We start from the raw sequence: 27916 nt of genomic DNA on the forward strand, positions 1-27916 counted from the left end.
TAAGATAAGAAGGACTGAGCCGGCAGTGAGTCTCTTTTCAAACTATCTGCTGTTTACAGATTTTAGACATTTATGATGTCACACTGTCATATGTATAATGGTGGAAGATAACAATGTAAAAGAAATAAAGTACTGCTCTTTAATCGAATATTTAGGTATCTGTACTACGCTTAAGTACATTTTACAGTGGATACTGTTTAGTTTTACTTCACTACATCTGTGCAGTGTGCAAGTATCTGTACTTTCCACTCCACTACATTTTTGAACTGGTCTGAAAAGTACTTTAAATATGATTTGAGCAAACAAAAGAAAATACACGAAATTCATAGGAAAAAGTAACAAATTGATTCGCGTTTCTACTATAGACCAAAATATGTATACAGTTTTGATCAATATCACTACATTTGCCACTTTAACACACTTTTCAGTTTTTTAAATGGGTACTTAAAGCATTTAAGTACTTCGTTTTTGGGTTTTTTTATGTGATAGTTTTACTGGAGTAATCTTTTACCTCTGTATCTGTACTTTTACTTAAGTAACAAAGTTGAGTACTGATGAACTGTAACCCTCCTGCCCATTAGACCCATGTCCTGCCTCCCAACCAATCAGAGCACGGATGGAACACGGCAGCCAATCAGAGCGCAGGGATGAAGTGAAAGTGCGGAAGTGCTGGAAGTCCCGCGAACACAGAGCTCTTTTCGGAGTAGTTTTCTCAACCTGTTCAGATTTACATGTTTTTTTATCCCAATTGTTTGGACTTAACCGGGTCGTATATCTGCCTTCAACCCGCCTCAGAATTCTTTTTTTCCGTAAGCTTTTCCTGAGGAGAGGTGTTGCTGCACGTTTTTATACTGTCTGAAGGTAATGCACTGGGCTCAGTTACTAACTTGTTTCAGTCATTTTCCCACTATTCTTTTGCATATCTTGACTAATGTTACTTTGCGCCAGTTTTCAAGAGACAAAAACACTGTTAACATTAAATAAAAATTGTGTTGTTTACTCTAGTTTAGTTTAGCAGTTCATATTTGCACTACTAAAACATAAATCAGATGTTACAGTGTTTTTGTTTTTGTGACGTAATTATACTTAAGTAACAGTTTTAAAGTAACAGTAGCTTAAATTCTAGCTAGTTAGTTTTATTTAAAGGTGCACATTTCTGTCTGTCCTGCATTTATTCAGTTAGAGGTGTTGGAAAACATGAGTAATGGTGATCAGGGTCACCTCTCCACAGATCTGACCAGTAACTTAGCTTGATGGAGTCTCACCTGCTTGTCTTATGTAGATAGTAGTGTTGTCACGATACTAAAATTTCAAACTCAATTTCGATACTAAGGATTAGACTTGATACTTGATCCCGATTCCAATACCAGGATGATGATAACGAACTTTCTTTAGACAATAGAATGTGATTTTCAACATAAATTTGTAGAACTTTTTTATATTTGGCTTTACATCTGTGTAATCCCTCAGTCGTTCAGATTCCATAGTGGTCCATATACTTAATTTCTGTCCCGTGAATGACTTTTAAAAATGTCAATACCTGCTCAAATGCGCATCTAGTTTCGATACTAATTTTAGTATCGATTAGGATCTGATTTTCGACACTTTTGACAACTCTAAAATGCAACAATTTGTCTTTTGGAATTTGTAATGTAGTCTTGTATGATGTGTTTATAGCCTGGTCATGAGTAAGAGGAAAACCAAGCAGACCCATGTTCCGGTTGGAGAGTGCGTGGCTCAGGTCTGTACTGTCTTGTAGGTAAGATTTGTTTTATATTTATTCATATAGTTAAAACTTCTCTTCTCTCCTCCACAGCTGCAGAAGATGTTGAGGGAGCGCTTGTGCCGTGAGGAGCTTCCAGAGACACCAGAGGGGGTAGCTGCGCAACACAAGTATGTATAGATTCAAGATTTAAGTTTAATTTGGCATTTGATTGGTAAATACAAGAAATCAGAGGTGAAAAGTGAAATAGGTAAAAAACAATATATACTGCTTGCAGAAGAATTGAGGATGCACAATATATAGCCAAAATATCGATGTCACAATAAGCATTTCGTAAAATAAAAGAAATATATCAAAAACAATACAAATCTGATAGAAATGTACTGTTTTATGAAAGTAAAATCTAAAAAGGCTGATTTTATTAACAATTTTCCTTGTTATTATGGTCTTGTTTTGGTCTTGTTGTTGTTGTTTTGTTTTTTTTAGACCAGGGGGACTAGATTGGAGGGGATTGTATACTGTATTTTGTTTTATCCTAATTCTGAAAATTCCCCTGGCTCTGGATATTCTGGGAAAAATGTTCAAATGGTATTCCCTGCCCAGCTGTAGTTTTGAGTCCCACACTTTGGGAGCAGATTGAGTTGTGGAGGAGCTGTCAGCGGGGCTCGGTGACACACTCTGACCCACTTTAGTGCCACCTGACGGGGCTGTCCCAGTTTGGAGGCTCCCTGTCCTCTCCTGAGCCCACTTACTGCAGTTCTGTTTGGGCTGACGAGTTCTGTTTATTTTAACTTTGAAAATTAATAATGTGACCTGCTGGCAGTTTTGTATGAGAGGCAACAAATATCCATGATTTGAACTGATTTTGTTTAAAGGTTTGAAAGGTTGAAATGATTCACATACTGTTTGTAAACACCAACATATTAAATTGCATATTCATAAGCCTCTTTTGAATGTTAAGCAATAAAAACATTATTTTTTTTTACCAGTAACCTTAAAATTATTGTGAATCTTTTCTTATATTTTGAAAGTGGAAACAGCTTTCATATGTGATATTTAAGTGTGCATTGTGCAACTTTTCTGGAGGGTCCACCACCTGCTAGTTTCCACTGATAAGTTATTATGTTGTTTTGAATGTCCCTATAGTATGGCATTAAACGGGACAAGTAATGGCACCCAGCCAAATTACAGGTCAGATCTGTGTCTGTGGAGAGACAAGCCTGTTAACTGTAAGAAGGTATTTTCTTTGCAATAGAAACATATAAGTGAACACTTCCAAGTTGGATAAGTTTACGTAGAATGTACCAGGAAAAGGAATAGCATCACCATGGAGAAGAAAGTAGCATACCATAAATCAGAAAGGTTATATAGTTCAAAACTGGTGCAAACTAATTTTAATGCAAATTCAATTTGAAAAATCATTTGACTTTTCTATTCTTATCATAAAAGAGTGAACAGGCCAAAAATCATAAGGCTTTTATGCTGATGAAATAAATAAAAAGTGAAGGATGTTGATGTTCTGCTGTTGTCTGTGCAGACACTTGCTGGAGCTGCTCCGCCGCACTGCGCTCCATGGGGAGAGTAACTCAGTGTTGATCGTCGGACCCAGAGGAGGGGGCAAAACCATGGTGAGCACTGCACAGCCTCTAGGGGGCATCAGGAGAATATCTAGTTCAGGGGTGCCTAAAGCTTTTACCTCGGCTAGAATTGCACATTAGCGATTTGAGGGCCAAACCTAATAATAGTTTGCACTTAAAAATCTTCTGCAAATAAATTCATGAAATGTATGAAACTGCCTTCTTTCCCATCTCCTGACAGTGTTTTTAATACAAAATTGATTCAAATTGGAGTCTTCTTAAAATCTCAGAGCCCCTCACAGGCTGAATTAAACCCCCTGGATGGCCAGGTTTAGCTTATGGGCCCTACCCCACCCTTGGACTTATATGTCTGTTTCTGCAGCTGTTTAAGAGTGTGCTGAAGGAACTGTTGGAGGATAAAGATGTGGACAAGACCCTCATGCAGGTTCATCTCAACGGTACGTTCGAAAAAGGGATTATGTACTATGCATCTATGTGTTACAGTTTAATACCAAAAAAACACACAATCTCTCTCTTTTAAAAGCTGAGAGAAGACAAAAAGAAACAAACTATTAAAGAATGCAAATTTTGACAAATCTGTTCATTGTTGAGCTTCACTTTTTCAAGCTCCTCCTGTTTTGCGCTCGTAGGTCTTCTGCAGACTGATGACAAAATTGCTCTGAAAGAGATCACCAGGCAGCTGCACCTGGAGAATGTAGTGGGCGATAAAGTCTTTGTGAGTGTATACAGAGCTTATAACAGACTATTTTAGGTGGTTTTATATGTAGCTGTTATCACATAGTGTCAACACGCCGATGAATCCATATGTTTTTGTTCCATCAGGGAAGCTTTGCAGAGAATCTTGCTTTTCTATTGGAGGCTTTGAAGAAAGGTGAGATCACCCATGTTTTGTTTTTTTTTTTAATAAAGATGTATTCAGACAGTTTCTACTTAAAAAAAAAAGGCATTTGTGGAAAAACACAGTGATAGTATGGATGCTAACAGTTGCTAAATACTAGTGTTGACACAATACTAACATTTCAAACTCTTATTTCAGATTTTTTTTGTTTAGTGTTGAATTGTACCTGATTTTCTATACATTTGACAACCCTCCTATACACACACACACTAAAGTTAATACAAAGTCAATCAGCACCAACACTGTCTAAATTCTAAAGCTATGAATTTTGATAGAAATTTTAGCATTTTATCTCCTAGGCGACCGCAGCAGCTCCCGGCCTGTGCTCTTCCTTCTGGACGAGTTTGATCTGTTTGTGCACCATAAGAACCAGACTCTGCTCTACAACCTGTTTGACGTGTCTCAGTCGGCCCAGGCTCCCATCGCTGTGGTGGGACTAACCTGCCGCCTGGTCAGTCTGCTCAGTCCACACTTGGATTTAGCTTCTAAACAGTTATTTTAAAGATAATTCATGTTCAGGCCCTTGTTATATGTAACATTTTTTTCCCCATTCAAGTCTGAAACCCATGGATAGGCTACCTTCACGAATTTGATATAAGTTCAGATAATGAGCACAGCAATATTGTGTAACTATAATATTGATGAACCATATAATCTTCTCTCCAAAAATGTGTATAGTTGTGCTGACAGAGAAGATAGAAAATGCTAAGGAGTTATAGAGATATTAACCATAAACCAGGTCAAAATTTGGGCATTTTGAGCAAAAAGAATGGAATTATGTCACAGGATCACAACCTGTTGCTTTATCAGACTTCTCTGTGTTGAAGGATGTACTGGAGTTACTGGAGAAACGTGTCAAGTCGCGGTTCTCCCACCGTCAGATCCACCTGCTCAGTGGCGCCACCTTCCCTGACTATGTGCAACGCGTCCAGAGGCAGCTGTGGCTCCCAGCGACCTTTCCTGACCAACGATTTGCAGAGGAGTGGAACAACAGTGTCAAGGTAAGTCTCTGTCTGTTTTATAGTCCTGTTTATAATTAAGGACACAACCAGTTATGATCTGTTCGTGTACCTTTAAAGTGCGTTGTTTCATAGCTATGTAATATTTCTGTTGGAGGGTCTGCAACGTCCTTGTCTCCATGGAGATGTCATTGCTTTCTCACTCACAAAATGTTCAAAAGTATGTCATTACACTTGTATCTTCATGGAGACTAGTTGATTCTACAAGGTCGGTACAGGTCAGATCTGTGGAGAGGCAACCAGTGAAAATGGACGTTTTTTCAAGCAATTTAGGAGAAATAAATTGCCTATGATTGATTAAATGTAAAAGAGACCAGTTCAATGCCATACTGTGGAATATTTGAGGCAAAGCAATACCTTGTCCATGGAGACAAGCAGGTGGCTGACACTCCACTAGAAAGGTAACATAGTGTGCCTTTAATAAAGAAATTGCATAATGAATTTGATTGCATTTTTACATTGAAAACCAATACCAGAACATAACCAAGTACATTTGTTCGTATGTATTTGTATTTGAGTATTTTTTTTGTAATTTACTGTTTAATTAGGCTTGTCAAACGTATCGAAAATCAGAAACTCGATACTCATTTGAGCAGGTATTGATATGAAAAAGTCACATCAGCTGGACAGAAATGAACCTTTCCTTTAGCTTTAGAATTATTTTGAGCTGTATCAGGACAAGTATACGACACATGGGCTAGTACACACCCATGGACCACTATGGAACTGACCTGGACGACTGAGGGATTACACAGATATAAGGCCACAGAAAGTACTACCAGTTAATGTTGAAAATCGCCTTCTGTTGTTTTTTTAATCATCATTGTGGTATTAAAATCGCCATTGAGTATCGAGTCTATTTCTTAGTATCAGAATTGAGTTTGAAATTTTAGTATTGTGACCAAACTATGTCGAATTTATAGTTATTCTACTGCATTCTTGTACTTTGCTGTTTCATTTCCCGACGAATCTTGGAAATCTTATCTTGCCCTGTTACATCTCAATCAGGCTCTGTGTGAGGACAAATCTGTGGAGGACATTCTTCGGAGACACTTCAACTCCAGCAAGGACTTCCGCTCCTTACACGCTCTGCTGGTCAGGACAATTTCACCTTATCATTATGGGCAGGGCATCAGAGCTTTTGTTTGATGTCCTGACTGTGTGTCCTCTTCTAGATGTTCTCCCTGAGCCGTGTCTCTGTGTCCAAACCCTGTATCAAACCTGCAGACATCCTAGAGACTAGCCGCATGTATTTTGCTGACGCTAAAGCTAACATGCTACATGGTAAGTTAGCATTTTCAACTATATATCTAGCATTGTTTAAAGATACATTGTAATAGCTGTAGCACTTCCAGCTCCATCGACTCAGGCTCCAATTTGCTTTCTATTGAAAAACTGTCGCCCCTCTCTGTAACTGCTGCTCTCAGGCTCGTCATTTTAGTCTTAAAATGTTCGTATTAACCCGCTCTACATGATCCTGGTGTTTTTATTTCACTATTGTCTGTAAATCAAGACATGAACATTAATACAAGACACATCAGGCGCCTTTTTCCTGCTATAACTGTTAGCCTCGATGAGCTTCATTTGGCTGGAGCTGAACACTATGGGTGACGTCATAATCACTTAGTCCACTTCTTTACACAGTCTATGATAAAGATGAGCAGGTCAAGTTGCAGGTCAGATCTGTGGGGAAACAACCCTGCTTACAAGAGAAGGCATGTTTTTTCAATGTATTTTTAGGAAACAAAAACGTGTAACGGTATAAAGGCAAGATAGATTAATGTCTGATTGTGGGTAAACTTACATAGTGCTCCTTTAACTGTAGCTAATTGTTATTACTGTGTTTGACAAGGGACAAATTGTGATATTTTGTACAATTTATACACATTTATCTATGTTGTGATAAAGAGATAATCTGTGACATTGACATAACACTGTGCAGTGGTTATAATGTACTGGTGTGATTTTATGTTATCACAGGCCTGTCCATCCTGGAGCTGTGTCTGATCATTGCCATGAAGCACCTGAACGACCTGTACGACGGAGAGCCGTTCAACCTGCAGATGGTCCACAACGGTACGCCCACTCTGACACATGTTTTCAGATTAGCCCAATAGTGTAAAGAAGGAAGATAGATCATGCTTAAACATCCTGGTAAAAAACAATATTCAGAAATATACCTGGAGTAGTTTTTATATCTTTTGTGCATGTTTAAGTTTTCCCATTTGCATTTGAAACTGAGAAGCCCCTCCATGGGTTTAAAACCAATATGCAGTTGTGCCAAAACTCGGTTCCTAAACCTGTCTCGGAGACCTTGTTCCTAACCCTAATCCTAACTCCTAACCTTAATGATTAGAAAATGTTATTTTACTAGCAAAGCACCAATGCAAAGTGGCTGTTGTAACTGTGCAGGTGCAGCCCTTACACCTGCTTTGTATCTGTAATTCAATTCCCATAGTTACCAGCAGAGGGGGGTCAGGAGCATGACAGTTGTGAAGGTGCACTTTGTGACTTCTCTCGTCGAGCATCTGCCATGGGCTTATCTCGATGGAGATGTTATTTCTTTACCTAGAATTTTCCACAGTATGACATAAAAAGCTTGTAATTGGAGAAAGGGAGAAAAAGCCACCACCTGGCTAAGTTTGAGGTCAGATCTGTGAAGAGACAGGCAAGCTCACAGCAAGAATGTTTTTCAAGATGCTTTTGAGTAGTAAAACCTTCTGTAATTTAATAAATTCAGGCAAAGATCACTAAAAAGTTACATAGTCAGTGCACTTTTAAGTATCAAAAAATAATTTGCTTCAAAACCAATGTTTAAAAAAGAAGTAAACTGTTCATTGGATAAAAAAGTACATTTTGTTAATTTATAGATTTCTTTCATTCTTTCTATTCTTCTGATTTCTTTCTTTTTTTTCAGAGTTTAAAAAGTTTCTGCAGAGAAAGTCCAGCTCCATGTACAACTTTGAGCAGCCCGTGGTCATGAAGGTGGGTACGCTCTGCTCTTTTCTCCATTACACCATGTACAGTGGAACTAAACCTGTGCTTTGTTGCTGTGGCCCCCAGGCATTCGAGCACCTGCAGCAGCTAGAGCTCATTCGGCCCCTGGACAGCTCGGGGGCCCGGACCCAGAGGGAGTTCCAGCTTGTGAAGCTCCTGTTGGATAATACTCAGATCATGGAGGCGCTGCAGAGGTACCCCCAGTGCCCCACTGACATCAAGCAGTGGGCCCTGTCTGCATTTGGATAAGAGGACACCCTCCTCTCTTCAAAAACTGAGCCTCAAGAAATGGACTTGTAAAAATGAAGTGAATGGACATGTTATAATGTCATCTACAGTAACACTTAAAGATACAATATGTTACTTTTCTGTTGGAGAGTCTGTTACCAACTTCTTCAAGAAGTTCTTATTGCGTTGCCTGCAATGTTCCAAAATATGCATGGCATTAAAATTATCTATCTCCATGGATGCAAGCAGATGACACACCCAGACCAAGTTACAGGTCAGAGCTGTGGAGAGGCAAGCCCTTTCATGGTAAGAATGTTTGTTTTAAGCAATAAGAAAACATGATTTGAAGACATGCAAATGAAGGCAGTTAAATTCCATACTGCACAAGATTCTGGACAAAAGCATCTTCATGGAGACAAGCAGGTGGTGTACCCACCACCAGAAAAAATGCATCTTTAAATCTTTAGCCATACGGTCAATAAATATGTGAAATAATTTAAAAAACTTGCAGTTTGCAGTTTAGTGTGACTAAAAAAACAAGTTGCAAGTAAACTTTTATGCAGAAGACTACAAGTAAAAATGTATTTTCAATCAAAATATATTTTGTGCTGGATATTTTGAAGTTGTTTTGTTTCATTCACACGTTTGAGGAACCCTTTATTATTAGTCTGTTACATCTCCAAAGCTCAAAATGCTCTGTTCCACCTTGTGATATCGAAGCAGTAGTTTAAGTTAACAGCTCCTTTTACCTTTAGTTCAGTAGAGATTTACAATTCCAGGGCTGAAATTATCCAAATGGTTCTAGTGAAGGTGTATGGAGTTTAAAAACACAGTGGAGCACTTCCTGTATTACCACATGACATCCCAAGGTGCAACAGAGTGTTTTCTGTTTGAGGAAATAACTCAGTCTCAATATGCAGGGTTTGTGTGCTAAATGATACAAAATATAACTCCAGGTATTTTTTTTGATGAGAAAACAACATTATAACAGATCAGAAAATAGTGTAACATGGGCCCTTTAAGTGTAAGATGAATTATTATATTGTCATTTTCCTTGTTTCTAGACAAAATGTAAAATCAAGATTAATAGTGACACTAAATAAAGCCATTTTAATTCCTGAAATATTGCAGTTTTTGCAAAGTGCTGCCAGTACTAGACTTATGACGAAAACCGGACTGAACCAAGTCTAAAATAGGACTAAAATGGATTTAAACCAGCATTAACCCAGATCTAAAACTAAATTTTTATATGAATCAAAATGAATAATTACTGAACTAGAAGACCCTGAGCACCACAAGAAGGAGCCCAGAGTGGCATCATGATATCATCTTTAATCCCTGTGGAACATTGCACACGATCGTTCATTTTCGACAGACAAATGCGTATTTGGTCAGCTCACAGTAATGAATACAAAATAATTCATAAATAATAAAAAAAATCTTCTTGTTCACACAGTTACAAATTTGTACTTTGTCGAATACAACGGGACACTGCAACCACTTAAGTCTGTACACGTATTCACATTTGAGTGTTGTTACTGCACTGGCCAACACAGCTCTTCCATACCACCGCTGTGTAAAGGGTTTCTCAATGGTTCTTTTGTGATGACAATGATTTTTAATACAGTCACTGCACATTTTACTGTTGAGTAATGATTCAAGTCCACATCAAACACTTACAGGAAGGGCAGCACCATTTGATCAATTCTCCGTCAAAAAAAAAAAAAGTTGCACAATCAATGGTCTTCCCCACAGACAATACATGACACTATAATGTGAGTACTCGTGTCGCTTCTTAAACCGTCCCTGCAGAAAAATAAACTTTCAACGTGGTTCCACAAGTCGGACAATGTTAAAAAGCACCGTAGAGTTGTCCAGTGTGGTTGGCTTTGAGATTTGAGCTGCCCTCAGAAAGCTGCCCTCCAGTCACTCCAACATGGCGTCAACACGAATGCACTTACATATGTTCACATGCACACACCCAAACCACCCTCTGGCAGTTACTCGGAACCCGGGCCCCGCCAAATCCTTTCCCTCCAGATGCAGGGGTTGGTCTAGTCCACTGGGTAGCATAGGGTTGTTTCGATAGTTACTGGAATCCGATTTGATGACAATATTGGATTGGAAGCAGAACAAAACTGAACAGTGCATCAGAATGTTCATGGATACGCCCTTCTCACGCAATCCCAGCGGTTGGTGGTTAAATTTCAGAGCTGTTGTGTTCTTGAGCAAGTCACATACCTACGAATGTGGTAAATGGCCACATTTTTATATAGCACTTTTCCACCTTCAAGGCACTCAAAGCGCTTTCAAGGAACTACTCACCCATTCACATACACATACACCGCTGTACAGAAACTGGGAAAAGGAGTTACGTGCCTTGCCCAAGGACACAATGACAGTAATCATCTGCAGGAGCTAGAGGTGAGTGGATCTGACCACACAACCAGTGATGCTTTACTTCGAGAGTGGGGATTCGAACCGCCAACCTTCAGTGGACAAACACTCCTGTGTAGTGCGTGCCTGAGTGATTGGTGAAGCTGTACATGCAGATTGGCAGCCAGTGTCAGTAAGTCTACCCCAGGGCAGCTGTGGCTACAGAAGTATCTTACCACCACCAGATATAAGGAACAAGTGAATAATGCATTCAGTTGTAAAGCACTATATAATAAATAATGCATCATTATTAGCGTGAGTGGGACTGACAGCGCCAACTCATCAGGGTATCGGATAATGCAACCTGCAAATGCAACCCAAACCTCACAGATCACTGTTAAATATGCGAAAATGGGATCGGAAGTAACCGGAACAACCCTATTGTCTCCTGCAGTCCAGTCCCGTCTCTGGTGTCCCACCCCCACATGGTCCTACAGAGGTGGCTCTTTGGATCACACCCAGGAGTCGGGGGAGCCGGTGTACTTGTTGGCGCGGTGTGAAGGCCTCCGCGTGGTGGAGTAGAAGTCCACGTAGTTGGTGTTGGCTTTGAAGGGGAGGGTGCGGTAGTCGGGGGAGGTGGGGCTCAGAGGCACCGGTTCGTCCTCCATGTCCTCGGCGAAGCCCTGAGGAGACGACAGGTACATTCTGTAGCTGTTGTAGTTCTTGCGGCTCGGCTCATCAAAGAACAGCTCCGGGTTCTGCAACAACAAATGAGAGAGATTACTGTTTTGACTGGGATAACAAAAATTTGCGGCTTGCTCTGGTGATCTGCAGCTATTCAAGGTGTAGACGCTTTGTTGTGATGACATGTAGGGCGACGTCAGTTCCCATTAGGCACCGCTAACGTGGAAATCAGCGGATATGTTTTTTTAAAAAGTCATTTTTGATTAATATTGTGATTTAAAATGTGCAAATTAATGATCCACAGATGTCATCAATTTATAATTATACAGTATAGGAGACATAAGCACAATATGTCTGCTTTAACTAGCTCCTATCCTAACTGAATCCAGGAAGACAAGCACGTGATACATCCAGGCAAAGTTTCCAGGCACAGCAATGACACATGCTCCAGAAAAATTACATAGTGCATCTTTAAGCATTTAAGCCACCAGTGTTAATTTTGTTGTCAATGTCAGATTTTTGCTGACTAAAAATAAATCTATATACATAATGACTAAACCATGACTACATATTACAATTGCATACATTTTCATCAATAAAAGTGACAAAACAAGTAAATGTTTGTTAACTAAAAGTACTGATATATTGTCAAATGATAAAAACTAATGTTGAATGAAAGCAAGGAACCAGTAGAGACTAGATCCAAGTTTTCAATCCCAGAAACCCAAACTAGACCATGAACAAACTTAAAGTCCAAGAACATGTCTTCAAATATTCCATGAAGCAATGACATATAATAAATGCATGAAACCTAAATGGAAACCAAAACTAAAATGAACCTAAACTAAAACTTAAACCTAAAACAATCCAAAGCCAAACCTGCTCAGCTCAACTCAACTCTAAATTCTGGCTGACTAAAACTATTCTGGATTAAGTCGACTAAATCAACATGACATTTGCATTTACTGAAACTAGACAAAGACAAAAAGTGAATGAATATTTCTTTAGCATCGTAAGACACACCAGGACTATATCTGAACCAGACCAGGACTAAACTGCAACTCTGTGTGGTCCTGGTGTAATCCTGGTTGTTACCTGGGAGCGCCGCAGGTCCTCTCCAGACTGAGATGAGTATGTTCCAATGAAGTAAGGGGTTTTCTGCTCGGACCCTGTGCGAACACAAAACACAAGTATGAAATGCAAAGTGTCTCTACAGTCATATTTCTATTAGCCCAAATCCAAAACACCAAAAACATTAGCCAGGCCAACTATCACTAAGTAGTCTGCAGTACTGTCTTAACCCCACAAGTTCCAAAGGATGGACAGGTGTATTGACCAATCAGAGAACAGCACAACCCCTCCCATGTCAAACCGGGCCTTGGCATTGGCATTGGTACCTGTGTAGTGGCCCTTGTGTAGGCTGTTGTCTGTGTAGTAGGTGTCCAGTTGCATAGATTGTGCCCTCTGGTAGTTCGAACTGTGCCTTCTTATCCCGAGCATCGCTGGAGATGATGTGGCACTGCCCCCTGGTGGACATAAGCAGCCATGAACTCAAAAACATCAGAGGTTTTAGTATTTTAAGGCCATATATTATGCTAAAATGAACTTATTGAGCTGTTTCGTTATAAATAAACATATCTGGAATTGTGGTTTGTTTCAATAGTGCACAAGAGTACTGATTTATTCTCAAGTAAAAGTACAGATGCATAGCTAAAGAGGGATATCCAAACGTGATTGTGCAGTCAGATTTGTTTTTTCAGTGACACATGTGCAACAAAGGAGCTCATTGGTCAACTATTATTTACAAACAAAATGACATTTCTCTCATCTTAGATTAAATGTGTTTTATGCTTCTCTCATTGATTCTGCATAAATCCACAATGTTTCTCAGCCTTCTGTGAATTTCTTGTCTTTCTTTTTTCCTCATAAGCAAAAGCAGACCATGCGCGTCCCTGATTGGCTAATCCACCTGTCAATCACGCTCAAGGCAAGGGCTAGATAAGTCCTGCTGCCAAATGTGTAATTAAAAGTAGGCAAAAAATACTACACTTTCTTAAGCAGTTTAAATCGAATTTTAGATAAATTTTTATACAAAGCTCAATCAGTTCAATTGTTTAAAGCTGCACATTTTCTAAGTAAAAAAGGACAATTACTCAAAGAAATCTTCTCAGTTACAGTAATGTAATGTAATTTGCCGTAAGTTATTTTCAACCCCTGCCTAAATATTCGTCACACAATAGTAAATAAACCCCTCACCTGATTGGACCACAGGGGTGATATGCAGGGGGCTGGTGGGCAGGGTGGGCTGTGAGCGGTACCGATCCCGTTCCAGGGTGGAGATGGGGGTGACGAAGTGAGTGTAGTTCCATCCATCCTGCGCACACATGGTAAATACACAATCACTCATCTCTACAGAGCGTAGTCATGTGGTGCGTAGTAATGGGGCAGAGGCTGACCTGTTTGTAGAGACCCCTCAGCTCTCTGTACTGCCACAGCGTGTTGAGCACCTGCGCCGCCGCCTTCACCACCTTCATCGAGTACCTGGCGACACAGCAGGCGAGAAGTTACGGCTCACATATTATGCAAAATCTGAGTTCTATTTTGATTGATTTATGCATAATTAGGTAATCCTGTATTGTCCCGCATTGGAGGCTTGAGTGCACTTATAATTGCTAAATTCACTTACCCCCTAAACAGTGTCTTTCCAGTTTCAGTGAGAATGAAATAAAATGAGACTGAAAACTGGATATGACTCAACATCATATAAAATCCAGCAGAAAGAACAGAAAAAAAACAGTGCCCCTATCCCACCCACAACTACGTGCATTTATTTAAACAATGTAGACAAAATTATCAAACTATGGGGACTCAAATGGCATCTCTGGGTTAAAAGCTTTAAAACATATTTGAAACTATTAAATTAAATTATTTTGTTGTACTTGAATTGTGAATTGAACTGATGCCTTTTATCTATTTTCTATTTGGAGATTTTATTTAAAAAAACTAATTCAAGACATAAAATTTGACAACATAAACACAACTTTTTAAACAATGCTCTTTCCGTCTCTTACAACTTCACATAAATACACCCCATTTGTCAGACTCTGGCCTAAACAAGGCGGCGCGCTCACCCTTTTCCACGGCCTTTGCTGATGTCCACCAGCCTCTCGATGCCCCCGCAGTCGGCCAGGGCTTTGGCGTTGTCCACGTTGCGGCTGGTGACCTCGTGCAGGGTGCAGCAGACGGAGGCCAGCGTGTCGTCACACAGGGCGGAGGGCGCAGTGCCAGGGAGCCGGTTCACCAGGTCCCGCATTGCGTACTTCCCTGGGAGGGGTAGAGGGGTAGAGGTCAGGGGGCAACCACCGGGGGATGCTGTGCACTTATTTTGCAGTTTTAAATGACAAGATTGTTACATTTAGACTACAAATTATGTAAAGATGTAGTTGAATGCGTGATAGATATGTTTAATGCTATACTGTGAATCATTCCAAGTAAAGCAATAACATCTCCATGGAGACAAGACGAGCAGTTGACGAACCTCCCACCAGAAAAGTGCTCATTTAATTGACATTTACCTCCCACTGGAATCAAAACTAAATAGGAAAATTACAATTACATTCCACTTTTTTACAATTTTTTTGTATTTTCAGCAGTACACTTTGGTCCAATGTTCTGACCACAGTGCCATGTGCAGACTGACCGATGAGCTCCTTGTTGCGAGCATCCAGAGCCATGTTCCTCAGAGCAGTGGCCACGGAGCACACCACGCGGTCATTGTCCATCCTCAGCAGCTCCACCAGGATGGGCAGCCCCTTCTCCTTACGCACGGCCGCCCGGATGTACGCCGAGAACTGCACATAAACACACAAGCAATGGTTCTCAAAGGGAGGCACGTTTTCAACCGGTAGGTAGCTTTTTAGGCAAGCACCAGAGGAGTAGACGGGGGGACAAAGGGGTCTGTTGTCTCGGGCCCAAAGGTTTTAGCAGCCCAGGGTGCTATTGGACCTTGATCCTATTCATTTATTGTAGCGTTCTGGTGTAACGAAACACGCCAAATTTCTTCTGGTAGTTTATTTTCTGAACACAAGGGTTGCTGTAGCTCATAATCCACGCCAAAACAAGAAAGCAGTCTCAACTCCTAAAGCCAAAACAGATCAGTAACTGACCAATAGAACCTTCACATCAACTTGTCGGCAAAGCAACCAAGCGTCACATACAAAAACAGCTACGACAACAGCAACAACAACACCAATTCGGCAGTTACAACAAAAGGTGTCAACTCTGAGGTAAACACAAAATATCAGGTCTGTTGTCCAGTGTCCCAGGGCTTTAGGGACCCAGAAATGGACCTTCATCCTATTAATTGGTATTAGAGGGGGCCCATGTGAGACTTCTTGCCTCAGGCCCCGAAATTTCTGTCACCGGGCCTGTAGTCGACTAATCCTTTTATTTTGATTATAAAGGATTTATATGCGACAACAGCAGAAAGGAGAAAAGAATGAGTGAGCTGAAGATTTGAAATTTTTTGGTACTTATATGTAAAAAGTTTAATCTGTCCTATATAAACAATTTTGTTCCTAGTACTTTTTTTTGGCATAAATAGTTATAAAGCTTTTGTAGTTTGGGTGAGATACATAGAGATGCGTAATAGTTTTGAAATCCACCTAACCTCTAAGAGATGCATAAGAGGTAACCGTACCTTCCAGTTGCCAGCGGACAGGTTCTGGAGCGCACCCGCTGCCCCCTCCAGAGTGGCTGGGTTGGAGCTCTCGGCCAGCAGGTTCAGGTAGGGCTTCACAACCAGGGGGTGCCATAGCAGCTCCGCGCCCCTTAGAGGCTGGGACAGGCCTGGCAGAGGTCCAACACCATCAAACTGCACACAACAGGTTCAACATTAGTCATTTGTAGTTCAACTTTGTCTAGTGTTGTGGACCGTCATTATTCATGGGTGCAGGGCTAACCACTCTGCAAAAGCACACCTTCATCTCATTTCACAAATTCTGTGCTCTTAAAGGACCTGTACCTGATTTTTTTCATGTATTTGAGCAAAATCTGTCTTACCCCAGCACAGATATATTGTATAAGCAGCTCTTGAGGTCAAAATAAGTCCACTGTGTGCTGTCTGCATCTAATTATTGAGCATTTTTTTTCTCTGAGAGTTGTGAAACGTTCTTATAAACTCATCATGGTGAATAATTAGGATGTTCAGCATAAGGTAGATAATGAAAAAATCTGGACCACTGCAAATCGTTTAAAATAAAGTGGTTGTGTTTCTCACGTTTTTAAGAGCATAAGGGAAAGGTGAGTATGATTTCAATTGAGACTGCAGTACCTTTTTTAAACAGTAGAGGTCACATATTGCCTGTATTATTCGTTTGAACTGTTCTCAGTGTCCAGACATGAGGGCAGTACCTTGTCGTCGGGCCAGCCCCCTCTCTGGCGGCCCCTCCTCCTGCGGCCCCAGCACAGGTAATCCAGCTCTCTGACCGGGGAGAAGCCCAGCAGAGTGTCCAGCTCGGGGCTGCCCATGAGGCGGGACGAGGGCATCTCCACCTCCAGACGGTACGATAGGTTCCTCAGAGTGCACACGCTGTTCTCTACAATCTGAACACAGGGCACAAGACAACTGTAACAACTGCATACATTTTAGCTGCAAATTATTTTTTTTTCTATTTCAATTTGTAATCATATTTTAGTTTTTACAAACCTTCCACCACATATGTACAAGGTCAGGTGGTTCCTTGGGCATTCTATTTGTATGGGGCTTTTTGATTAATGTCCTGTACCCGATTTTTTTCCCATGAATTTGAGCAAAATGTGTCTTGGTCCAGTACAGATATATTGTATAAGCAGCTGTTGAGGTCAAAATAAGTCCACTGTGCGCTGTCTGCATCTAATTAGAAAACATTTTATTGTCCGATAATCAGAAAGTGCACATTAGGATGCGGGAAAACTGTGAAGTCTGAAAAGTTTTGATAAGTGCTTATAAACCCATTATGTTGAATAATTAAGATGCTTGGAGTGCGTAAGGTATGTGAGGAATAATTTTATATTTAAAGCTACTTCTGCTTTTAAGTCAGTAAAACTGGTACAGCATATTTAACACACATACGCATGATTTATTTTTTTCTATTTAAATAATTCACATCATTGAACTCATATTATACTGCCTTTAGGGACCTTCCGCCACATATGTAAAGGGTTTCTCATTGCATTAAATAAATTCAATTGTTTTACTAAAAACTTGGATCTCTGTATGCATCTGTGAATTTAGTCATTTTTTTGTCAGTAAAAAAGATGCTGTAATGTATGTTTTGTTTTCATCCATACATAAATATAGTGTTTACAATAATTATGCTTAAATTCACACTGTAGCGTGTGTTTGTGTGAGTATATGTGTGTGTGTGTGTGCGCGCGCACCTTGCTGTCATAGTCTGTAGTGTTGCTGCAGGCTCGCAGCACCTGCAGCAGAGAGTCCACCAGCCCCTCACAGCTGCGCAGCTGGCTCCTCGCCTCCTCCCCCGCCGAGCTCAGGTTCCTACACACACACACATAAACATAAACATACAGGCGACATACAGGCAGCTGCAGTACACACACTGTCCACACGAGGGACCCAATCCTGCCCGGATACAGCACCAGGGGACCTCTTCCAATCACAGGCCGGTTGAGCTGACAGCAGCCCTAGGAGCACGTGCACGGTTCAGGAGGAGGACCAGGGATGCTTTGCTCAAGATCTTAAAAGATCTAAAAATATGGCATCTATTTCTGTCTGGTCTCAAAATGGCAACACATTCTAATGCATTTCAGTGGCTGATTAGTTGATAAGGTTTTAGTGAAATTACACAAGTTGTGACACCACTTAAAGGTGCTCTATTTAACTTTTCTGGTGGGGGTTCCTCTATCTGCATGTCTCCATTGAGATAATCAGATGAAACTTTTGCCTGAAAAATTCTACAGTATGGCATTAAATGTACTTGCCTTACATTTAATCAATTTGTTATGTTGTTGACGTGTTTAATGCCATACTACGGGGTATTCAAGGCAAAGTAATGGGAACATGCAGATGGAGTATGACATCCGTGAATCATTATGTGATAATTTGCACATTTTATATTGTTATATTGATCTAAAGTGACTTAATAAAAGAAACCAGTCAGCTGAATTCTGTGTTAGAAAACTGTTTTGTCCAATGGGAGCTGACGTCGCCATAAACGTCATAACAAGAAAGAGCCATGGAGCTGTCAGCCCTTTTGATTTAAAGCTGCAGATCAGATTTCTTTTTTTTTTCTTTTCATTTTTACATCTATCACCATTGACGGTGAAAACAGGGGTTGATTGGAGCAATAACGTCTTGAATACAGGAGAATAAAGAACACTCAAATATGCATGAATCACTCTGAATAGAACTTTGAGGGGGCAAATGAACATGGTTAAGTGCTCTAAAAAGTTGATTTTGCAAAATAGGTCTGGTTTAAAATGTAAAAGTGAGCGTGTTGGACATATTTGTAGCTCTGGGTGTGTTAGTTTCACTTACCTGAGGCAGCCGGTGGTGTTGCGCAGCAGCAGAGAGGATTGGAAGCGTCCCCTGGTCTGCTGGTCGCGGTGGGCGGAGCTGCTCCAGCCCGAGTGAGGGATGACCACTGTGTTGGTCAGAGTGGACAGAGCATCTCGAATGATGGTCATCTTCACAGCGTCACAGGAGGACAGGTTCCAAAGGACACCTGGTGCACAGGAGTATACTGATGTGACACAACCCAAAGAACATGTTTAAGACCAGACGCTGCAGGTGAATAGGAAAAGATCTTACATTTTGAGAAACTTTTTTTCTGTTTTTCATCAGTTAATATTTTGGTAAATTGTCACATTTTTATATAGGACTTACCTTCAAAGCAGTCAAAGCGTTTTACATCAAGGAACCACTCACCCATTCACACATCAGTGCATACAGACAGTGGGGGCAGTGGGTTAAGCATATTGCTCAAGTATTGCTCAAGGACACAACAACAGCATTCATCTGTGGTAGCTGGAATTGCACTGCAAACCTGTGAGTCAGTGGATACAACTGCTCAACCAATAACATTGGTACATCGAAAAAATACTGTAAAACTGCACATATTTGGGACAGCCAGGTTTAAATTTCTTGCTTTGTTCATTAAAAATATTAGCCATTGCATATTTTATTTTGTATTTGAGTAAAGTCAATACGAGTCAAATGTTACCTTAAAATTAAAATTAAGTTAAAACTTTACAACTAAGTACAAGAACAACCACAGCAACAGAATAACAAAAAGTCACGAAAGAATAAACAATATAAGGGCTAATAAAACATGTAACTAGCCTAAACAGACACTGCTGGGAACAAAGTGTTACTATGACCGGGAATAGGGACAGACAGCAGAGGGCAGCAGTGAGAGGGCACACAGTGGTACAGCCTGATACAGACCCTCTCACCCCACACAGCCTGCTTACAGATATTACACATTTGATTCTCTATTTACTTTAAAGGGGCTTTTTTTCTCATATAATAAAGGTTTTTTTTGGTTTGTTTTTATGGGCCACGTACAGATATATTATAAAAGCAGCTCTTAGGGTCAAGATGAAACCGCTGTGTGCTGCCTGCATGTAATAATGAAGCATTTTTATTGTCCACAAACCAGGAAGTAAAACTGACTGTTAGCATGTTGTTGTGAGCATTACTGCAATAGCAAAACTCCACTCTGGCCTCTGAATGTTGTGACAAAGGCTTATAAAGTCATCAAGGTGAGTAATTAGGATGTCAAGTATGCGTTAGGAAACTGAGGAATAACTTTGGACCACTGAAAACCATTTAAGATGAACTATTTGTTTTTTGTACATTTTTAAGACAACAAAAACAGGTACAGAGCTTTTAACTTTTACTTGTTGCCAACAGAATTATGCGGTAACCATGGTGATGAATAAATGGTGTGTGAGTGGTACCTGTGACGAGCTCGCGGACCTCGTTGTCTGTGGTCTTCCTGAGCAGGCGGAGCAGAGCAGGGACCCCCCCACAGTTCCTCAGGGCCACCTTGTTGTTGTCCGTGGCCTTCCCGTACACCAAGTTCCTGAGGGCCCCACATGCGCTTTTCTGCACCTCTGATACCTTATGGTCCAGCAGGTCCACCAGGTGCTGAATGCCCCCCAAGTGACACACCTGAGGACATGGGCAGACATGAACGATCAACCCTATAGGTAATAACTGCACCACATGTATGTGTGTGTATGTGTGTGTGTGTGTGTGTGTAGGGGGCGCTCACCTCCATCTTGACACGGTTGTCCCCATAGCACAGGTGCTGAAGGTAGGCTGCAGCGTTGGCCTGCACTGAGGGGAAGTGGTGCTGCAGCATGTGGATGACCTCAGGGAGCTCCGGGTCCCTCCACGCTAGCTCCCTGGACAATACACAAAAGTTTCCTTTCAGTTTATTCGGACATGCACTACACTGGTTTGGCCAGAGGGGGTGGTGTTACCTGGGGTCCTTGTGGATGCTCTCGATGCTGGGGGTGCGAGTGGCCCCTCGGTCCAGTCCTGACAGTCTCTGTGAGTATGGCTCTCTGAATGAGTCCACGTACACTCCCCCGGAGCTCAGGCCGTAGTTGCTGCCCCGGTACGGGAGGGTCCCGCTGTGAGGGAGGGTCCCAGCATGGCTGCTGGTCCTTGGGAGAGTCTCCAGACCTGAGGGTCAGAGGCCATGCTTCAGTCTTCACATGAGCACAACCTAAATCCATCGTACTGTGTTCTGATTAAGAAGCTGCAGTACCTGTATTGGTCCTATAGAGGGGGCCCTGTGGATCGTGGCCTGGGCTGTGGTACAGGGGGCTCTGGAAGGCTCTCTCGTCGAACACTGGGGTCATGGGACAGTCAGGGGACAAAGCGGCTCTCAGCTCAGGGTCCATCTGAGCGGTGTGGGCCCCATACGAGCTGTGGAGGCCTACACACAAGAGGAGGGGCCACACATCTGATTATGAACATGTACCACACATGCATGTGTCCTGAAGCAGGGGTACTGACCGATGAGGCTGTCGGGCCGGGGCAGGGCATGGTGCTGGTAAAGCCCATAGGGGTCAGCTCCATAGGCCAGTGACTGGCTCTGCCGAGGCAGAGTGGACGTGTAATGCTGGGGTACTGCTGTCATCCCGGAGCGCAGAGGGGACCCCAGTCTGCCCTCCACCAAGGACAGGGTGGAGCCCAGCCGGGCCCCTGAGCCCAGGACGTGGTCTCCGGGGGAGGGGGGCGAGGGGCAGGAGGGGGGCATGGTGGTCCCCGGGAACACTGCGGACAGTGGTTTGGGCTCAGATAGGATGGGCGAATCGTAGGTACTGCCCTGGGATGTTCGCAGGGACACACGGGAAGGAGACACAGGACCACAGCCTGGAGACTGGCCCCTGGACGGGACTGAGGACATCCTCCTGAGGACACGTCCAGAACCCTGGGACAGGAGGGACAGACAGGAACACAGGGGCAGGTGGGACATTAGAACATAAAAATGATATTATATAGTACTTTCCCTGCAGTAGGTGCTCAGTGTTTTTCCCTCTATAACAGCACACAGGTCCTCTCCACCTCTGTGTCTGACCCTGAGAACAGAGCTGACCTGTGCAGAGGCCTGTCCCTCAGCACGGGGGCTGCGGGACACGGAGCGCACCACAGTCTGGCTGTAGAAGCTGTCCTGGTACCCACTGTCCGAGTATGAGGTCATGTGGGCCGAGTGCCCCCCGGAGCCTGAGGGCAGAGGTGAGAGGTCAGGGGTCAGTCTCCTCTCTTACAGCACTACAGCACACACTGAGCAGGTGTGGAGTAAAAATATGTATAAATATATGAGTGCAGAGCACTGACCATCACTATCATGCAAAGAGCCGCGGTCTGGATCAGGCAGGAACAGCGCCTCCTCTGGCTCTGCAGCCGCTCCTGGGCTCCCGGGGGCCTCCATGGGCCCCTGGGACTGGCCTCCTGCACAACACCACATTTTAAAAAACACTATACATTTATAACAGAGTGATGTGTTTAAAATGTACTTCAAATGAGGTGTGGATACTTAAATGTACATATGGAGTATAGTCTTACCTGCTGTTCTCCAGGCAAACGACTTCTCTGACGAGCTTCAGACAAAGAGAAAGTCTTAAGATCATAACACCGTATTTAATCTTTTACTGAGCATAAAGATGTAACATACACATGTTATCTTTCTACATACATTTGTCCCATACATTGTAAGTACATGTATGTACCTGCTGCTGTCTGCAGCGGGGGACTCTGCTCCCAGCATGCACCTCTCCAGCTGACTGGCCACCATCTGCCTCTCCTCTTCCAGCTCTCGGGTCAGACGCTCAAACTGCAGCTCCTGGTTAGAGAGGAGATCCAACACATTAACAGCATACAGGATGAGTCAGCCATATTCAATTTTATAAACACATTATAAACATTACAGTGTCTAAAAGAAAATGTGACTAATAGGATTCAAACTGTTGGTTATTTCGTTTGAGATTGTGACGTTGGTGTCTCTACATAAAAGCTTATTGTATTTGGGTCAGAGCTGGTCATATGACGAGGAAAGCCTGAGTTATCTCCTCGCTGCTCACTGTTTAGGCCTATTTATGTTCTGCATTCAAGCGCATTCAAACTCCTTTTGCCTCGGCATATCTTCACTCCAGCTCAGCTTAAACTGATCTAAAAATTAAATATAAATGCAGATAAACTTAGACATAGATAAATCATTGAAAATATAGGTTTTGATTAAAAAGATGGGAATAAAAAATAACAATTTTAAAATATTTTTTTAAAGTAGTGACATTTTTAAATGGTTGCACAGGGTTAAGAAGGAGGTCTACTATCTGATCTACTCTGATCTACATCTGGCAAGAATCTGGCTGCAGACCTCCAGAGACAGGACACTTCCTCTCATACCTCCACCAGGATGCACCTCCACTCACATGCCCTTCACCATTTTTCATGAGTTTTCTTTATAAATGACTTAAATACGCTTTTAATTAGTTATTGCGTTAGTTAACTGTCTATTAAAGGTCATTAAAGGTCCATTCATTCAAAACTGTTTACAGCAAAGCACTTATTTAATCACCAAAAGACTTCATTTCCAGTTTGAAATTAACTAGCTTCGTATTATCTTTGCTGTACTGCAGGTTAATTAGCATTTTAAAACTGATATTTAAGTGTCAACATACACTACCAGTCAGACGTGTGGACACACCCTCTCATTCAATGTTTTTTTTTTTTTTACTGCTTTATATATATATATATATATATATATATATATATATATATATATATATATATATATATATATATATATACAGAAGACATCACAAATATGACGCAAGATATATGGAATTATGCAGCTTTTTTTTCTTTGCTTTGTCAAAAAATATTTAGAATTATTTAACTTTTTTTTCTTTACTACTATAATTCCATTTATCATATTTTATATATCTGATGTCTTTTGTATGTATATAAAATGTATAAAGTAGTCAAAATAAAGAAAAAAACACTTCACTGGTCGCACATATACAAGGAACATAGGCCTAGATACAGTTTGTCCATGCGAGTTGCCGTAGGCCCAGTGTCTGGTTAAGATTAGGGATAAATCTGTAATAGTTAGGCCCAAGAAAAGGGTTTGGGCGTGTCCTTAGCCTAAAATCATGTCAACTTACACTGAAAACAGCCAGAAAACAATGGATTCTCATGTATATCATTTATGTAAATAGACAAACTCTAAACAAAATGTAAGTTGTTATTGCTTTGCCAGAAATTTTGCATTTGCTATTTTGCATTCTCACTGCTCCTCACCTCCCCACAGATCTGACCTGTAACTTGGCCTGCTAGCGTCATCTGCTTGTCTCCATGGAAACAGACAAGTTTAATGCCATTGTGCAGAATTCCAGCCAAAGCAATAACATCTCCACGGAAACAAAAGAAGACGTCAGAGTATTTAGTATAACAGCTGTGTGCTTTCCTCTTATGTGATTGGCCGAATTCACCTGTCAATCACTCACAACATGACAGCTGACCAATCGGAGGAGTACGTGGGGAAACATATAGCTGGATTTAACATAAAAGTACAACATTATGAGTCAATGATCCCTCAAAATGTTATATTGTCACACTCTCTCCCCCGAGACGTACCACACAGTTTATTTTGAGTCATATTTTATACAAACGTCTGCCTCATCCACCTCCACACCATGAAACGAAGGAGTCATCCATGCTCCCATCTGGCAATGTCTGGATTACTGTCTGAATACTAGACCCTCCGTGCTCCTAACCAGCTTTAGAAGGTAAAGAAGTACAAGCAGTAAAGTACAGTATTTAAGTAGAGCGTTTAGGTATCTGTACTTTACTGAAGTACAGTTTACAGTGGATAATTTTTACTTTAACTGTTACTTTACGCTACATCTAAGAGCAGTATCTGTACTTTCTACTCTACTACGTTTTAAACTGGACTGAAAAGTAAAAAGTACTTTTCATGTGGTGTGAGGGATTATTTTTACCATGTCTGGAAACAGTACCACTACTTTTACACTTAAACAAATTAACACATGTGTGAAATATTTTTCTTTAAACACTTACATTAATACTTTTACTTAAGAAGATAGTTTCGTGTGATACTTTTAGTTTTACTTGAGTAACTTTTTACCTCTGTATCTGTAGTTTTTTCTGAAGTAATAACTGAGTACTTCATCCAACACTGCTCCCAACTCATTGAAAAAGCAGTAGTTACCTTTCAACAGCAACAAGTTTATTTATTGCAAAAAGCAGTGGTGTAGTGGGCTGAATCGTGTGCCCAGCTACCAGAGGTTAACTGGTTCAGTGTCATGTCCCAAACAGGTTTCAATTCCTTATAAATCAATTTAATTCAAATACCAAATTCGAATGGCTAATGTGGTATTTTTGATGTTTCTTTCTGCAAATTACCAAGCTTTTCAAAAATGTCACCTTTTTTTCTTTTGTCAAGCGTCACACTTAAGGTTGCAAAGTCACTGTTGTCGTGGAAACTGTCACCTAAAATACAGAACGTTTAAAAAAGTAGATGCAGAGACTTCTAATGGTCATTTTCTGATCTGAAACTTGCACTATGTAACTTTTCTGCTCAGATGTTGTTGCCTTGCCTGGAATGTTCCCCAGTATGGCATATCTATCCCTATGGAGACAAGCAGGTGACACTGCTGGGCAAAGATGCAAGTCAGATCTGTGAAGAGGCAAGCCCACACATAGTAATATTTTTATGTATATGTCTTTTTCAAAGCAATAAAACACACGTAATTGAGTAAACACAAGACAGACATTTATACTGTCCAGGCAAAGCAATAACATCGCCATGGAGACAAGCAGCTGCAGACTCTCCACCAGAAAAGTTACATAGTGCACCATTAGCTTGAGGTGGGGATGATATGGTGTGGTTTTGGGGCAGGAACAAATGGGAACATGACAGATGGGTTCCACAGGGTTGGGGGGTTTTGTTTTCTGTTGTCTAATTTGTGGCACAGTTGTGAGTAGTTCAGGTGTGTGTTTGTCAGGCGTTATGAATGCACATTTTATGCTGCAGTGCTGCCATCAACATAAAATACAGCTCACTTCCACAAGTTCTCTATTGTAGCGGGCTGTCCACATCAAACCAAAAGAGACAAAGCAGTCGTCAATTTATTCTGCTTTCATTGATATAATAATAATACAGTAGGTGTGTGTGTGTATATGTGTGTACATGCTCTTTGACGGACACCAGCAGGTTGTCTACGTGTGTCTGTCTGTGTATGTGTATGTATGTATATATGTATGTGTGTGTCTGCGTGTGTCTATGCGCGTATGTGTGTGTATGTATGTGTGTGTACCTGCTCTTTGACGGAGGCCAGCAGGTTGTGTGTCTGTATGTGTGTGTCTGTGTATGTGTGTGTGTGTACCTGTTCTTTGACGGACGCCAGCGAGTTGTGTGTGTGTGTCTGTCTGTGTATGTGTATGTATGTATATGTGTATGTGTGTGTCTGTGTGTGTCTATGTCCGTATGTGTGTGTATGTCTGTGTGTGTACCTGCTCTTTGACGGACGCCAGCAGGTTGTGTGTCTGTGTGTGTCTGTATGTGTGTCTCTCTCTGTGTGTGTCTGGATGTCTGTATGTGTGTGTGTCTCTCTCTGGGGGTGTGTATGTGTCTGTGTATGTATGTGTGTGTATGTCTGTGTGTGTACCTGCTCTTTGACGGACGCCAGCAGGTTGGTGGTGGTGGTCACGGTGGCAGTGCTCGGGGCAGACTGGAGGCTGGGACCACTTGGCCCCTCCCTCGGCGCCATGGGCCCCTCCCCCTCGGAGTCCCCCTCCTCCATGTCTTCCCTGTCGCGGCTGTAAGGTCCGGAGCCGGCCGGCCGCTCTGACCTGAGCGCGGAGCACAGAGATGAGGATGTGGACATGACAATAGCGGGACAGGCCGCGCAGACCGGGGCCGTGCTGCGCTGAGCGCGCTGCTACTGTACACTGTAATCACATGATCTTACACTGTGCCATTTTCCAATCTGAGTCCCGTCCACAGTGAGTGGTCACGGCGGAGCGTTGGCCTATCGCCACTATCCACTCGTGTTAACGCGCACGGGCTGAGGCGCGAGGCTACAGACAGTGGCCAGTGTTTGCCATCTTTAATCCTGTGCACAGTGCGCGTGCAGCTGCCGTGTTGTGTGCAGCAGAGCGCACCGTGGATGCAGCGCACACGGCTCCTGCAGGTGCATGCAGCACGGCCCCATTATCACCGTGTCACGTTCTGTCATTGGCCCTGGCACCTCGCGCCAATAAAGACTGGGCGCCGGTCAAACGTCCAGAGGGGCGTGCATGGTCCAGGAGGACCCCCGGAACACTCACCAGATGTTTGCAGAAGCAGGCCACAGCTGGATCCGCGGTTACGCCTTCATCCCCCCTGGGTGCACGAGCTCACCACAGCTACATCGTCCACGCGCCGCGCGGCCAAACACAACAAATGTCTCCGCGCTCCTCGTGCAATATTCGTGATTTATTCCCTGTCTGTCACTACGCGCATGCACGTCTGCTCCTGGCGTTCACAGCATCCGCCCAGCCACTCAGCGAGCAGCGCCGTGACGTCACCATGCGGCTATGGATTCAATTGTCGATAGATAATCGATCAGCTCCTATGGCTCCGATTCAGCGGGGCGCGTTCACTTGGAGGGCGCGGGAGGAGCCTCCAGAACCAAAGAGCGCGCATCCCAGGAGCCGGTCATGTGTCTGGTGACGCCGGCTCACCTGCCGAGAAGAAAACCTGCTCGTGCCACTCAGCAACACGGAAATACTCACGCACAAGTTCATCTGGCCCTTCTGAGAGCCAGGAGTTAATTACGGCCGTTAATCAGGCCATAGGTGACCTACGTT

General features: G+C 42.2%; 2 protein-coding genes across 2 annotated transcripts; one reads left to right on the top strand and one right to left on the bottom strand.

The window, feature by feature from the left end:
- Positions 1-671: 671 nt before the first annotated feature.
- orc4 (origin recognition complex, subunit 4) lies at positions 672-10208 on the top strand. The gene is made up of 14 exons (XM_033979216.2): positions 672-861; positions 1678-1741; positions 1817-1893; positions 3261-3351; positions 3683-3758; positions 3951-4036; positions 4144-4192; positions 4519-4670; positions 5047-5220; positions 6247-6333; positions 6414-6522; positions 7219-7314; positions 8156-8223; positions 8302-10208. The coding sequence occupies exons 2-14, from the start codon at positions 1685-1687 to the stop codon at positions 8482-8484; spliced, it is 1305 nt and encodes a 434-aa protein (XP_033835107.1). The 5' UTR covers positions 672-861; positions 1678-1684; the 3' UTR covers positions 8485-10208.
- LOC117383224 (plakophilin-4-like) lies at positions 9776-27662 on the bottom strand. The gene is made up of 22 exons (XM_055228493.1): positions 27395-27662; positions 26734-26917; positions 22771-22883; positions 22607-22641; positions 22379-22492; positions 22137-22264; positions 21554-21971; positions 21303-21473; positions 21013-21217; positions 20802-20934; positions 20485-20698; positions 19061-19247; positions 17944-18061; positions 16936-17127; positions 16223-16396; positions 15224-15374; positions 14655-14847; positions 13980-14064; positions 13780-13897; positions 12921-13049; positions 12619-12692; positions 9776-11597 (listed from the first exon to the last, which is right to left on the bottom strand). The coding sequence occupies exons 2-22, from the start codon at positions 26866-26868 to the stop codon at positions 11352-11354; spliced, it is 3333 nt and encodes a 1110-aa protein (XP_055084468.1). The 5' UTR covers positions 26869-26917; positions 27395-27662; the 3' UTR covers positions 9776-11351.
- Between the last annotated feature and the right edge of the window lie 254 nt (positions 27663-27916).

This window comes from Periophthalmus magnuspinnatus, chromosome 2, assembly GCF_009829125.3.
Source record: "Periophthalmus magnuspinnatus isolate fPerMag1 chromosome 2, fPerMag1.2.pri, whole genome shotgun sequence".
Taxonomy (NCBI): domain Eukaryota; kingdom Metazoa; phylum Chordata; class Actinopteri; order Gobiiformes; family Gobiidae; genus Periophthalmus; species Periophthalmus magnuspinnatus.